Source organism: Cherax quadricarinatus, chromosome 47, assembly GCF_038502225.1.
Source record: "Cherax quadricarinatus isolate ZL_2023a chromosome 47, ASM3850222v1, whole genome shotgun sequence".
Classification (NCBI taxonomy): domain Eukaryota; kingdom Metazoa; phylum Arthropoda; class Malacostraca; order Decapoda; family Parastacidae; genus Cherax; species Cherax quadricarinatus.
In genome coordinates this window covers 19,807,372-19,823,555 of record NC_091338.1, presented here as the reverse complement: position 1 = coordinate 19,823,555, position 16,184 = coordinate 19,807,372, and the positions used below count along the sequence as shown (strand labels likewise).

The following is a 16,184-nucleotide window of genomic DNA, read 5'->3' as shown; positions in this document are numbered from 1 at the left end:
TGTGAAATGGCCAATGTGTTAATAAAAAATACAATAAAGAAATAAATGTTTTTATCATTATTATTATTATTTGTTGGGTCACAATACCTCTGTGTGAGACTGCCAGTATGTTAAAAAAATTTTACACATTTGATGTTGATGAATTGTTTTGCTTAGTTTATTAAGGATTATCTATTTGTGTAATTGCAATAACCATTGCAGGCTCCAATTATTGACTCAATAGTTAGTTGAACTAGTGTTATCTTTTGTCATTGTGTTACAATTATTTTCAGTACTGTGCAATAACCCATCATGTTTCACTGTGGATAGTCCAAAAGGTGTTGTTCGTGCAAAATGTTCTCTGGATATCATTATAACAAGAATAAATCTATCATTAAGTGATGCAAGTGAAAGAGATAGATTTCGGATCTTAATTTCTGAAGATGGAAAGAGAAAGGTATGTTAAAAATTTTATCTTTGTTTATAATGAGGATTATTGTATTAATGTACAGTCATGACATTTTTGAAAAATTTTTGGAATCTTTAGAAAGAAGTGCACTTCAGTACTGTGGTTCCTTAAGTTATGATAATTTCGAGTTACGATTTACCCTCATAGAGGGTAATGAAAAATTTGAGATACGTACAATATGAGTATGATTGTACGACTGTTGTGGGTCGCATTCTGGGAAACAAGATTAACCTAAGTTGCCCGAAATGATACTGTATACAGTATGCCAGTGATGTCAGCTATGTCTGAAATAGTTGTATCATGTACTTGTAGAAATAAAGATTGTTATTTTTATTATTATGATTGGCACACGTGGGTGGGCCTTAGCCAATCAACGATGTGGTAGCTTGCCTCTTTATATAGCATTGGAGCCAATAAGAGAGTGGGCCTGTGAGGGCAGCCGAGTAGCCCATCAGCAATGAGGGTTGAATGTCTATGGTAGCATCTCAACTAATAGCAAAGTTTGTATTACAGCTTATTGTTTACTCTTCAGTTTGAAGCTATCATGACTGTTTCCTGCAATAACTTTTTTTTTTCAAAATTATATAATAAACATGATACATAACATATAAAGATGATAAATACATCCCACAAAGGTTCAGTTATTCAGTATTTATTTGGTTTTGGGTGAGTAAGTGATCTTTGAGAAGAGACTTGAATTTATAAACAGGTAGTGTTTCTTTTATATTTACAGGTAATGAATTCCAGATTTTAGGGCCTTTTATGTGCATTGAGTTTTTGCATAGTGTGAGATGGACACGAGGAACATCAAAGAGTGATCTGTGCCTTGTGTTATGGTCATGTGTTCTGTTGAGGTTGGCAAGGAGATGTTTGAGGGGAGGGTTAATATCAGAGTTAAGTGTTCTATGTATGTAATAGGTGCAGTAATAAGTATGGATGTTTTGTATGGTGAGTAGGTTTAGTGTATTGAATATTGGTGGAGTGTGCTGCCTATAGTGAGAATTTGTTATCATTCTAACTGCAGCCTTTTGTTGGGTAATTAGTGGTCTGAGATGGTTACTTGTTGTTGAGCCCCATGCACAAATTCCATAGGTGAGATAGGGGTAAATAAGAGAGTGATATAGGGCCAGGAGGGCTGACTGTGGAGCATAGTACCGTATCTTCGATAGTATGCCTACAGTCTTGGAAATTTTCTTAGAAATTTGTTGTATATGTGTATGAAATTTGAGTCTATTATCAAGGTGGATTCCTAAGAATTTTCCCTCTGTTAGCTTTGTGATAGGTGATCCGTTTATCATTATGTTAAGAGGGACATCTGTAGCTCTGTTACCAAACTGAATGAAGTAGGTTTTGTCAATGTTTAGTGTAAGTTTGTTAGTCCTCATCCAGGTAGATATTTTCTGTAATTCGGTATTTACAGTATTGGCTAGCGTGACTGGGCTCGGGTGGGAGAAGACGTATGTAGTGTCATCTGCAAATAGTGTGGGTTTGAGTAATTGCGAAGCATTTGGTAGGTCATTTATGTATAGGAGAAAGAGAAGAGGGCCAAGGACACTTCCCTGTGGGACACCAACTGTAATTGGTTGTGCAGAAGAGTTTGCCCCATTTGCATACACATATTGGCTTCTGTTGCTGAGGTATTACTTGAGGTAGTTGAGGGAGTGCCCTCTTATACCATAGTGTGACAATTTTACGTGGAGCAAGTCATGGTTAACTGTATCAAAAGCTTTACGTAAGTCAATGAAGATCCCCAGTGGGACTTCTTTTTTCTCTATTGCAGTGTATATATGTTCTAGCATGTGTATAATAGCATCATTAGTATTTTTATTTGGCCTGAATCCAAATTGGCAGGGGTTGAGTATGTTTTGGGAGATAAGGTAGGAGTAGATTCGTTTATGAATTAATTTTTCGAAGATTTTTGAGAGAGGGTGTAAGTTGGATATTGGCCTATAGTTATTCAACTCTGTTTGGTCTCCTCCTTTGTGGATCGGGGTGACCCTTGCTATTTTGAGTACTGTAGGGAAGGTGGAGGATTCAATGGATTTGTTAAAGAGTGTTGCAATGATTGGTGATAGCACTTGTGACACTTTTTTGTATATAAAGGGTGGTAGAATAAATAAACATAAATATGAGATGTGGTAGCCAGACAACATGTACAAGTGATGGCAAGAATAACGTTTTCTCTAGTCCAACATAAGAGAAAATGTGTTGCCGGGCGTAACTGTAGAAAATTATTCCTTTTGTATGCGTTCACTCAGAGTGTCATTTCTTCTAAAAATAGTGTTACATGAGAATGGGAGTGTTCCTCTTTATTTATTCTACTGTATCAATGTAGAGACAGCTTGTACACAATGTAACTTGTACATAAACCAGACGTGTGCACCTGGTTTGTTTACAAAACTCGTGTCCGCCTGGTTTGTTTACATAACTCCGCGAGTGTCCTCTCTCATGTACTCATTCTCTCTCTCTCTTATTCATTTTATCTCGTTTACTCACCTCTGACCCTACATTAAGACTACAAATATTTTAAGGTAAGTAATGAGTGAATTGTGTATTCATTTTATCGCTCTGGGACACTTAAATGTCATAGAATGTTATATGTGGGTGGGTTGGCCTGGTATGGTAGCCTGGCAGGCTACCATACATACCTCACTTAACTTCTTATAATAAATACTACTCATCTCACCCTAGATTGAGACTACAAATGTTTTAAGGTAAGTAATAAGTGTACTGTACGTATGTGTATTTTACTTTTTTATTGTTTTTAATGCCTAGTTCTATTGCTAACTTAATATATGTTAGTATAAACTTGTTATCTAGTATTTATATGCATTTATAAGTGAAAAAAGTATTCCACTTTACAGCAATTTCAGCTTTACAGTGGTAGCCTGGAACTAAACCTGCCGTATAAGTGGGGCCCTACTGTATTCGGAAATAGTAACGTTTTTTCGTCAAAATATTGGCTCGGCAACAGCGGCCTGACACTCGGTGTGCCATTGTTTATCAGCCAGTGAGCACGATTCCACGTGTTCATGCAATACATTTCGCATTACAGTGGACCCTAGTTTTTCATAAGGCTCAAAAGTCGTAATTTTTGGAAATCGTAACTTTTTTTTCATCAAAACATTGACTTGCGAATTGTTGTTTGACTTGCAAATAGTCATTCGCCTCGGACGCGTACTCACAGCCCCGAGCCGCCTCACACTCCATTCCCAGCCAGTGTGGCATTGTTTACCAGTGGGTGACCATCCCCTCACATGTTCATACAAAATATTTCACAATATTCCATTCATTTTAGTGCTTGCAGCTGCTAAATAAGCTACCATGGCTCCAAAGAAAGCTTCTAGTGCCATGCCTTTGGTAAAGAAGGTGAGAAATACAATTGAATTCAATAAAAACATCATTGAACAATATGAAAGTGGCGTACGTATGGCAGAACTGTCCAGGATGTATAAGAAACCCCATACAACCATTGCTTCCATCCTGGCCAAGAAAAAGGAAATCAAGGAAGCTGTTGTTGCAAAGGTGGTAAATATGCTGACAAAAATGAGATCGCCAGTACTCAAAGATGTTGAGAAGTTATTGTTGATGTGGATTAATGAGAAACAGTTAGCAGGAGATAGTCTTATGCAGGCATGGTGAGGCTGCCAGTTCTGACAAAAATGCAGCTACAAAATTTGTAAGTGAATTCAAGGAGTACATACAGACTGAACAATTAAAACCCCAACAAGTGTTCAATTGTGACGAAACAGGCCTCTTTTGGAAGAAAATGCCAAAGAGGACCTACATTACTCTGGAGGAAAAGGCACTGCCAGGACACAAGCCTGTGAAAAGCAGGCTGACTCTCATGTTTTGCAGTAATGCTAGTGGGGATTGCAAAGTGAAGCCGTTACTAGTGTACCATTCTGAAAATCCCAGAGTGTTCAAGAAAAACAGTGTCATGAACAGTAAATTGTGTGTGTATTGGAAAGCTAATAATAAGGCATGGGTCATGAGGGAAATTTTCCTCGAGTGGTTCATTGAAGTGTTTAGCTCCAGTGTGAAGGATTACCTCCTGGAAAATAAATTGGATCTCAAGTGCCTCCTGCTAATGGACAGTGCACATGCTCATCCTCCAAACTTGGATGACCTAATTCTGGAGGAATTTGGGTTCATCACAATGAAGTTCTTGCCTCCTAATACCACTCCTCTCCTCCAGCCCATGGACCAGCAGATTATTTCAAACTTTAAAAAACTCTACACCAAAGCAATGTTTCAAAGGTGCTTTAATGTGACCTCAGACACTCACTTGACCCTAAGAGAGTTTTGGAAAGATCACTTCAGTATCCTCCATTGCATAAGCCTTATAGGTAAGGCTTGGGAGGGAGTGACTACCAGGACTTTGAAATCTGCTTGGAGAAAATTGTGGCCAGATTGTGTCCACAAGAGGGATTTTGAAGTGTTTGGGGCTGACCCTGACGAGCCTATGGCAGTTGTGGAATCTATTGTGGCATTGGGGAGTTCCATGGGGTTGGATGTGAGTTTGGAGGATGTGGAAGAGTTGGTGGAGGACCACAACGAAGAGCTAACCACATGAGCTGCAAGAGCTTCAGCTGGAACAGCAACAGACTGCAGCTCAGAATATTGCTTCAGAGGAGGAGGAGGAGGAAGAGAGATGGAAGAAGTTGCCTTCTTCAGAAATTAAGGAGATTTTTGAAATGTGGGGTAGGATGGAAAGATTTATGGGGAAACATCACCCTGACAAAGCTGTTGCAAGCCATGTCGGCAACATGTACAGTGACAAAGTCTTAGCCCATTTTAGGGAAGTTTTAAAGAGTTTCCAGAAACAGAGCTCTCTTGACAAGTATTTAGTGCCACAGGTGTACAGTCACTTTCAAGCTGGTCCTAGTGGCATTAAAAAACAAAGTAGAGAAGTAACCCCAGAAAAGCACTTGGTACCTGAAGTCTTTATGGAAGGGGATTCCCCTTCCTAACAGTAAATAATTCAGTCTCTCCTCTCCTCCAGTTTTCCATACACTAAGAAGAATCACCAATAAAGGTAGGTGTTATGTTGTTAATGTTTCATTCATCATGTCCTATTGTTTTGTGTATGTACATCTATATTTCATGTAAAAAAAATTTGTTTGTTTTAATACTTCTGGGTGTTTCGAACAGATTAATTGTATTTACATTATTTCTTATGGGGAAAATGGTTTCGCAAATTTCCAATTTCGATAATAGTCACACTTTCTGGAACGGATTAATTACAAAAAACAAGAGTCCACTGTATTCCATTCTTTTTAGTGCTTGCAACTGCTAAATAAGCTACCATGGGCCCCAGGGAAGTTCCTAGTGCCAGCCAGCCCTTAGGTAAAGGATTGAGAGAGAGGAGAGAATGTGCCTTCTTCAGTGATTCTGCGATATGTACGATACTAAAGCAGCAGGAGTCAATAAAGTCTATAGCACCAGCCAGCAATAAAGTGTGGCATTAACAGCGTAGCAAGTAAGTTAAGCGATTAATTGATAGAAAAAGGACAGCACGAAACTGACTCCGCTAATGTTGTTGGAGGTACATGTATACAGTGGACTCCCGCTTAACGATCACCTCCCAATGCGACCAATTATGTAAGTGTATTTATGTAAGTGCGTTTGTATGTGTATGTTTGGGGGTCTGAAATGGACTAATCTACTTCACAATATTCCTTATGGGAACAAATTCGGTCAGTACTGGCACCTGAACATACTTCTGGAATGAAAAAATATCGTTAACCGGGGGTCCACTGTATAGGGCTACTGAAAATGCCTTCAACACTATGTAAGGCTTATCTTTCAGTGGCCCTTATACACCCAACAACAACACACCATCACTCGCCACATACATAATAACAAATTTTATTCATTCTAGAGTAACATGTTTCTGTGTTATTAATATTGTTTGTCATATTATGTGAATTGTGCTAGATAAATAAGCTGTAGACCTGATATTAGTGTCATGTTGGAGGATTATATTGTCCTGTCTCCCAACACAGTTCCTAACATACGCCAGAAACAGACCTCTCTGGAACACTTTTTTGAGCAACGGGTCCAGTGACTCTCAAGCTGGTCCTTGTGGCATTGAAAAACAAAGAAGGGAAGTAACCCCAGAAAAGGACTTAGTACCTGAAGTCTTTATGGAAGGGGATTCCCTAGTAATAAGGATGTTGTTAAGCATAATGTTTAGTTGGACCTTACTTGCTCTACACCCAAACATAATGTAGAAAGTTTTGTCTATGTTAAGTGTAAGTTTATTGACAGTCATCCAGGTTGCTATTTTTGAGAGCTCTTCATTAACAGTAGTGTTGAGTGAGGTAGATTAGGGTGGGAGATGACAAAAGTCATGTCGTCAGCAATGAGAATAGGCATAAGTTTTTGTGACATGCTTGGAAGATCGTTGATATACAAAAAAAAAAAAAAGGAGGGGGGGGGCCAAGAACCCTTACCTGTGGTACACCAGTGTCCAGGGGTCTTGTTGAGAAGGTTGTGTCCTTGATTCAAATTCAAATTCAAATTCAAAGTTTATTCTCTATAAAGATTACAACGTTGAATTTACAGAATTTGGTTGTTGTGTGGTTTACATGTAGTTAAATAATGATTACAGAGTGTATCACTAGAACGCCTAGCATAGCTAGGCATTTCGGGCAGACTTAGTTTAATTCTTTAAACTTATTGTTTTAGGTTAGCAAGGTAAGACTTGATATATGCAAATTCATGGCCTCTTATACCGTAATGATCAAGTTTAAGGAGTAGGATGCTGTGGTCTGCTGTATCAAAAGCTTTCTTAACCCTTTCAGGGTTTTCAACGTACTAGTACAGCTTATGCACCAGGGTTATTGATGAACTAGAACGCCTAAATTCTAGCGCCTTCAAATCTAGCGAGAGAAAGCTGGTAGGCCTACATATGAAAGAATGGGTCTATGTGGTCAGTGTGCGCAGTATAAAAAAATCCTGCAGCACACAGTGCGTAATGAGAAAAAAAAACTTTGACCGTGTTTTTGGATTAAAACAGCAACTTTGCACTGTAGTTTCATATGGTATTTATGGTTGTATTCTAGTTTTCTTGGTCTCATTTTATAGAATGGAAGACATATTACAGAAATTGAGATGAATTTGATTGGTTTCACAATGAAAAGTACCTTGAAATTGAGCTCAAAGTAGCAGAAATGTTCGATTTTTACCAAAGTTCAAAAGTAAACAAATCATGCCAAGTGTCCAATACACATCAACTGGTGAGTCTAATATTCTTTCACAAGTGCGCTGATATTATTTATACCATTTCTACACTAATGCAGTAGTCTGCATAACAGTAAATCTTCTATTTTTTGTAAGAATAAAAATTCAAAGTGGAAAGCAAAAGAAATATAAGAGGGGCCTGGGGACGTGACTAACGAACAAAGAACTTATTATTTTAGTGCCAGGAATGTTTGTCTTGTTTATTATGGACCTTCTTTGGAAAATGGCATCTTCTGAAATTTGTGTGAAATTGGTAAAATTGCCAAATTCTAACCACATTATTGGATAGTTGAAATTGGTAAATGGGTGGTTTCTTGTACTCATTCTGTAGAAAAAAATGGAGTTCTAGTGAAATAGATATGATTTTTGTCGACTAGTAAACAGGAATTGGCTGAAAATAGGGCTCAAAGTTGGCAAAATTGCCGATGCGTAAACATCGGCGAGACCGCTAACTTCATGAGAGCATAATTCCGTAAGTTTTCCATCAGATTTCATACTTTTGGTGTCATTATGATTAGGAAAAGATTCTCTATCATTTCATAAGAAAAAATAATTTTTTTTTCCGAAAAATTTTTGACCCTGAGAACAAGTTTAGGAGAGGGCCTCTCGACCCTGAAAGGGTTAAGGTCGATAAAGAGTCCAAGCAGGTATTCATTTTTTCAAGTTCTGTGTAAAGTAGGTCTAGCATTTTTATTATTGTATCATTTGTACTTTTGTTTCTCCTGAAGCCAAACTGGTAAGGGTTAAAGATGCTATGTGATGAAGAATTTTCAGATGATGTAGAATTTAAAAAAATATATATATGAATTGATAGGTAATCTTTTTCCGAAGGTAATGAAACCAAAAGTACGAAATTTGATGGAAAACTTGTGGAATTATGCTCTTGTAAAGTTAGCGGTCTTGGCGATATTTATGCATCGGCAATTTCGGCCATTTTGTGCTCTATTTTTGGCCAATTCCATTGTTCCAGTTGACAAACTCATAGCTGTTTTGCTAATATACTTTCTATTCTGTCAATTGAGTACAAGAAACTGCCCATTTACATATTTCAACTACCCAATAAAGTGATCAGAAATCAGTAATTTGCCAATTTCATACAAAATTCAACAATTGCTAATTTGAAAATAGGGTCCAGAATAAATAGTGTAGAGATTCCTGGCACTAAATAAACATTTTCTCTGTTCCTTAGTCATGTCTCTAGGCCTCTCTTACATTACGCTTGCTTTTCATCTTGAATTTTTATTAACGAACAATAGGAGATATACTGTTATGCAGACTACCACATTATTGTAATAATTGTACAGTAGGGCCCCACTTATATGGCGAGTTAGGTTCCAGGCTGTCACCGGAAAGCAGACATTGCTGGAAGGCAGAACGCCATTTTTTCCATTTATAAATGCATATAAATGCCAGACAACAAGTTTACACTAAATTATATTAAGTTAGTAATAGAACCAGGCATTAAAAATACACAAAGTAAAATACATTCACAGTAAATTCATTACTTATCTTAAAGTATTTGTAATCTTAATGTAGGGAGAGAGGTGAGTAGTACTTATTTGTAGGAAGTCAGGTGCAGGTAGCCCAGGTGTAGGTAGCCCTGGCTCCTCGTCTCATACTTAATATACGATATTTAAAACATCCCAGACAGGTAAAATGCACATACAGTACACTCATTATTTACCTTAAAATATGTGTAGTCTTAATATAGGAAGAGAGGTGAGTAGTATTTATTTGTAGGAAGTCAGTGTAGGTAGCCGGTAGGTGTAGCCTGCCTGGGCTACACCTACCGGCTGCCTGCACTGTGGGCCAGAGCCATATTATTAGCATTGACATGCCTTGTTCACTGAATTTAATCATTTCTAACAACTACCTTTAGATGCCATCATAAATGAAGGTAGAAGTAATGAATAATTCATGCCGAAAATTGTAAACAAAAGCGGAGTGAGGGAGTGGCTGGGCCAAATGCAGATTCATACATGTTTTCTCTGATGGCTGAGCAGAGAAAACGTAATGTTGTCCCTCCACCCGGCTACCACACAGGTCCACAAATATTATTATCAGAGCACACATAAAATATGCAATAAATGCCAGACAACAAGTTTACACTAACTTATATTAAGTTAGCAATAGAAATAGGCATTAAAAACACAATAAAAGGTAAGATACACACACAGTACATACACTTATTACTTACCTTAAAATATTAATATTAATGTGTGAGAGGTGAGTGGCAGGGTGTTTATTGAATAAAATCAGAATGGCACACCATCATCCTCTAACTTGGCACTTTAAGCAAGAGGCTTACGACTTCTCTTTTTATCACAGCTAACCTTAGACGCCATCGTCAATGGGAGCCAACTAGTTAACGAAAGAGTAAACGAGAGAGAGAACGAGATACAGAGTTGAGACAATGTAAGAACACAAACTGAACAGGTAGTGGACGATCACTTGGTCAGGCGAAATAAATGCGTATTAATATGTGTCTACTTTTAGTTCATTCACGTCCATTTGTAAGAGTTTGTAAAACATTTACCTCAATATTTTTTTATTTTAATAATAATTACCTCACAATACAAATACTCTTACATTGTGTACAAGTTAGTTCAGAATAAACAAACAGCAACACACCATTTTTAGAGTGAATGAAGATAATAATAATAATATTATTATTAATATATTAATATTAATAATATTATTATTATTATTATTATTATTATTATTATTATTATTATTATTATTATTATAAAAAGCACTAAACCCACAAGGGTCGTGAATTGCTATATATAGAGTAAAGGCATACGAAAAGAATATTTTTCTACAGGTATCCCCCAGTTTGACTAGAGAAAATGTAATTCTTCCGACACTACCTACAGCTTCTTTGTAAACAAATCTCATATTTACATCAATTTTTATTCTGTGAGTGTATGTATCATGTTTATATGCTATGTAATGGGTTTCATATATAATTTTTAGGAAAATATCATAGATGGATTAATGAAAATGCCTGTATTGATATAAAATAAGACATTTAGTGTGCCCAAGAGTGATTATTATTATTACGTAGTATTGGCGTCATGAGTAGAGAGAGACTTAGCGATTTTAATGTGTACCTGCACACCAGCACAGTGTGTAAGTATATTTAGGTACAGGTACACTTAAGTATAATTATCAGAGTACATATAAAATATGCAGTAACTTTAAAACACTTGAAATTTTGGAAAGTTTCCTGACATAATAGATGAGGTCACGGAAAATGTAAACAAACCAGGTGGGGGCACCGTATTTGAAAGACTGCTTGCCGTATAGCAAATTTTGGTCATAATTTGACATCGCCGTATTAGCGGAACGCCATAAGACGAAACGCCGTAAAGCGGGACCTTACTGTATAAATGTCAGTGCATTCCTAAATGCTTATTAGACCCTGTTGGACGCTTATTGGACAGGTGATGTTGGACGTCACTTGTCCAATACGCGTCCAACGAGTGCATATTAGACAAGTGTACTCTAGAATACTGGCAAAAATTGAACATTTATGCTACTTTGAGCTCAATTTCAAGCTACTGTCAGTCCTGAAACTAATCAAAATCATCTCTATTTCTATATTATATCTTCCATTCTATCAAATGAGGTAAAGAAACCGAGAATACAAGCAAAAAAACCATACAAATACACTGCAAAGTTCCTGTTTTAAAGAAAAAACACAGTTGCAGTTTTTCTTTCTCATGCACTATGTGCTGCAGGATTTTTTGTGTATATGGTGCTCACTTATTACATAGACCCATTCTCTCATATCTAGGCCCAAATTTATCGCTCACAGCTTATCTGAGTGACCGAAGCTCATGGCATCATACTACATGACCGACACTGGCTTCAGAGCCGTGATACAGTGGGACCGACAATGTAAGGGTTGACTGCCCCTAAATGTCTGTACTTGTTGCTATTTGTTTAGTTAGGCCTCAACACAAGTGCACTGAGGTTAACTTTGAAATTTTTCTTAATTTATTAATGTTGTGCTTTGTCCCTTATATAAATGAATGTTAGAAGTTTGACCTCAATGTTTGGTCTTTTCATGTTCATTTTTTTGTTGACAGGCATTTTAATTTGTTATTCTAAGCCAGAGTTATATGCTGGAAGATTGTTCATTTTCTTTAGATAATATGAAATTTCAATCAATCTTCCTAGGTACCTGTGTTAGGAAGGAAGGATATCCCAGCCATATTGGCGAGTGGTGCCCCAGAGCCTCGTGGTGGCAGTGACAGTGACCATTTTGAGTCCGTCCATGCTCCCACTCGCTCTGCTGTGGGAGGAGCAGCTACTGACAGTCGTTACCTCCCACAGCGTCAGCAGCCATTTGGACCATACCAAGGTATTGTCTGTACATTACATTGTTTATATATTTATGTTTTTTGGTAGCCAATGCAAGTACTTGTTATAGACAGAAGTTAATTTCCCTTTCTCCATATATGTCTTATAATTCTGCTTATCTCTTCACCTGCAATTTTCTCTTATACTTGTTTTGTATGGCAAAGAAGGATAAGAGCATGAAAGACTCCAAGGAATAATATATATATATATATATATATATATATATATATATATATATATATATATATATATATATATATATATATATATATTTATTATTTTATTTTTATTATCACACTGGCCGATTCCCACCAAGGCAGGGTGGCCCGAAAAAGAAAAACTTTCACCATCATTCACTCCATCACTGTCTTGCCAGAAAGGTGCTTTACACTACAGTTTTTAAACTGCAACATTAACACCCCTCCTTCAGAGTGCAGGCACTGTACTTCCCATCTCCAGGACTCAAGTCCGGCCTGCCGGTTTCCCTGAACCCCTTCATAAATGTTACTTTGCTCACACTCCAACAGCACGTCTCCATTCGTCTCCATTCACTCCTATCAAACACGCTCACGTATGCCTGCTGGAAGTCCAAGACCCTCGCACACAAAACCTCCTTTACCCCCTCCCTCCAACCTTTCCTAGGCTGACCCCTACCCCGCCTTCCTTCCACTACAGACTGATACACTCTTGAAGTTATTCTGTTTCGCTCCATTCTCTCCACATGTCCGAACCACCTCAACAACCCTTCCTCAGCCCTCTGGACAACAGTTTTGGTAATCCCGCACCTCCTCCTAACTTCCAAACTGCGAATTCTCTGCATTATATTCACACCACACATTGCCCTCAGACATGACATCTCCACTGCCTCCAGCCTTCTCCTCGCTGCAACATTCATCACCCATGCTTCACACCCATATAAGAGCGTTGGTAAAACTATACTCTCATACATTCCCCTCTTTGCCTCCAAGGACAAAGTTCTTTGTCTCCACAGACTCCTAAGTGCACCACTCACCCTTTTCCCCTCATCAATTCTATGATTCACCTCATCTTTCATAGACCCATCCGCTGACACGTCCACTCCCAAATATCTGAATACATTCACCTCCTCCATACTCTCTCCCTCCAATCTGATATCCAGTCTTTCATCACCTAATCTTTTTGTTATCCTCATAACCTTACTCTTTCCTGTATTCACTTTCAATTTTCTTTCGTAAAAACTCTTCACTGCTTTCAGTAACCTACCTCCTACACCATACACTTGCAACATCTGCCACATTGCCCCCCTATCCACCCTGTCATACGCCTTTTCCAAATCCATAAATGCCACAAAGACCTCTTTAGCCTTATCTAAATACTGTTCACTTATATGTTTCACTGTAAACACCTGGTCCACACACCCCCTACCTTTCCTAAAGCCTCCTTGTTCATCTGCTATCCTATTCTCCGTCTTACTCTTAATTCTTTCAATTATAACTCTACCATACACTTTACCAGGTACACTCAACAGACTTATCCCCCTATAATTTTTGCACTCTCTTTTATCCCCTTTGCCTTTATACAAAGGAACTATGCATGCTCTCTGCCAATACTCTTCCATACATTTATTAAATAATTGCACCAACCACTCCAAAACTATATCCCCAGGAAGGCCCCACTTATATGGCTGGTTAGGTTCCAGGCTATCGCCATAAAGCGGAAACCGCCGTAAAGTGGAACACCCTTTTTTTCCACTTACAAATGCATACAAACACTAGATAACAAGTTTACACTAACATATATTAAGTTAGCAATAGAACCAGGCATCAAAAAACAATAAAAAGTACAATACACACATAGTGCACTCATTACTTACCTTAAAATATTTATAGTCTTAATCTAGGGTGAGACAAGTAGTATTTATTGTAAGAAATCAAGTATGGTATGTATGGTAGTCAGGCAGGCTACCATACCAGGCCACCCCACCCACACATACAATTCTATGATATTTAAGCATCCCAGAGCGATAAAATGTATATACAGTTCACTCATTACTTACCTTAAAATATAGGGTGAGATGAGTAGTATTTATTGTAAAAAATCAAGTGTGGTATGTATGGTAGTCAGCCGGGCTACCATACCAGGCCAACCCACCCACACATATATTCCATGATATTTAAGCATCCCAGAGCGATAAAATGTATATACAGTTCACTCATTACTTACCTTAAAATATTTGTAGTCTTAATGTAGGGTCAGGAGTAAGTAAATGAGATAAAACGAATAAATGAGAGAGAGAAAGAATGAGTGCATGAGAGGACAGGCGCAGAGTTATGTAAACAAACCAGGCGAACGTAAGTTTTGTAAACGAAGTGTACACGTCTGGTTTGTGTACAAGTTACATTGTGTACAGGTTGTCTCTACATTGTTACGGTAGAATAAATAAAGAAGAACACTCCCATTCTCATGTAACATCATTTTGAGAAGAAATGATGCTCTGAGTGAAGGCAATGGAAATAAGTCACTCTGACTTTTTTGGGTTATCCTAGGTTCTCTACACATATGTTGTTATGTATGATAATCTATGTAACTGTATTTGTGTATACCTGAATAAACTTACTTACATACGAAAGGAATAATTTTCTACAGTTACCCCCAGTAACACATTTTCTCTTATGTTAGATTAGAGAAAATGTTATTCTTGGCATCACTTGTACAAGTTATCTGGCTACAACATCTCATATTTGTTTATTTATTCTATTGTAGGGTGTATTTATCATCTTTTTATGTTATGTATCATGTTTATTATATAATTTTGAAAAAAATATCATGGATGGATTAATGAAAATGTGTATATTAACGTAATATACAACATTTAATAAGACTCGGTGATTATTATTATTAGCATTTCTAATGTGGCGTCACTTGTGCAAGTCGTCTGCTACCACATCTCATATTTATGTTTATTTATTCTATTGTGGGGTGTATTTAACATTTTTTTATGTTATGTATCGTGTTTATTATATAATTTTGAAAAAATATCATAGATGGATTAATGAAAATGTGTATTTAACGTAATATACGACATTTAAATGAGACTCGATGATTATTATTCTTTCTTTCAACATACCAGCCGTATCCCACCGAGGCAGGGTGGCTCAAAAGAAAAAACTAAAGTTTCTCTTTTTAAATTTAGTAATATATACAGGAGAAGGGGTTACTAGCCCCTTGCTCCCGGCATTTTAGTCGCCTCTTACAACACGCATGGCTTACGGAGGAAGAATTCTGTTCCACTTCCCCATGGAGGATGATTATTATTATCATTACTAATATGACGTCTGGAGACATAAGACACTCTTACTGATTTTAATGTGTACCTGCATGCCAGCACAGTATGTAAGTTTATTTAAGTACAGGTATACATAAGTATAATTATCAGAGTATATATAAAATATGAAATAACTTTTAAAAACATTTGAAATTTTGGAGTTTCCAGACAAAATGGAGAGACTTAGTGCTTACTGAGCTCATGAAGAATGTAAACAAACAAGGTGGGGCGCGGTGACCGTATTAGAAAGTCAGGTGGGGGGAGCCGTATAGCGAGTTTTGGTCATAATTTGAAATGACCGTATTAGCGGAACACCGTAAAGTGAAACGCCATAAAGCGGGGCCTTCCTGTATGTATGTATGTATGTATATATATATATATATATATATATATTTATACATATATATATATATATATATATATATATATATATATATATATATATATATATATATATATATATATATGCGCAAAACAACCACAATGAAAGAATAGAGAAATTCCAAGCGCTTTCGTGACTACTCTCATTATCAAGGAACTATGAAAGTAAAGCATCCAAGGAAGCTATATAAGGGGTCTGGCCAGCACCTCACTATCAGATCCCACAACGGTTAAACACCTGATGAGCGCCGACCCAACTTGGATAGGTCCTTTGCACAACTCACCCCACAAACTATTCTACCCAAGAAAATTTACAAATTATTTGTCCAGTGTATTCATTATTAAATTCTTCCCAAATTCTATTAACCCTTTGACTGTTTCAGGGCCCTCTCTGAAACTGTCATTCTATGTTGCCAAATATTCGAAAAAAAAAAA

The 16,184-nt window shown here is 37.2% G+C and overlaps 1 protein-coding gene across 2 annotated transcripts in view; it reads left to right on the top strand.

Annotated features, from left to right (window-relative positions):
• Positions 1 to 16,184, top strand: part of LOC128696474 (motile sperm domain-containing protein 1) — a 59,665-nt gene that overhangs the window by 31,366 nt on the left and 12,115 nt on the right. For both annotated transcript variants that reach the window (XM_070094747.1, XM_070094748.1), the window contains exons 3-4: positions 273 to 436; positions 11,882 to 12,065. In XM_070094747.1, coding sequence (XP_069950848.1) covers positions 273 to 436; positions 11,882 to 12,065 — 348 coding nt within the window. The remainder of the gene's footprint in view (positions 1 to 272; positions 437 to 11,881; positions 12,066 to 16,184) is intronic.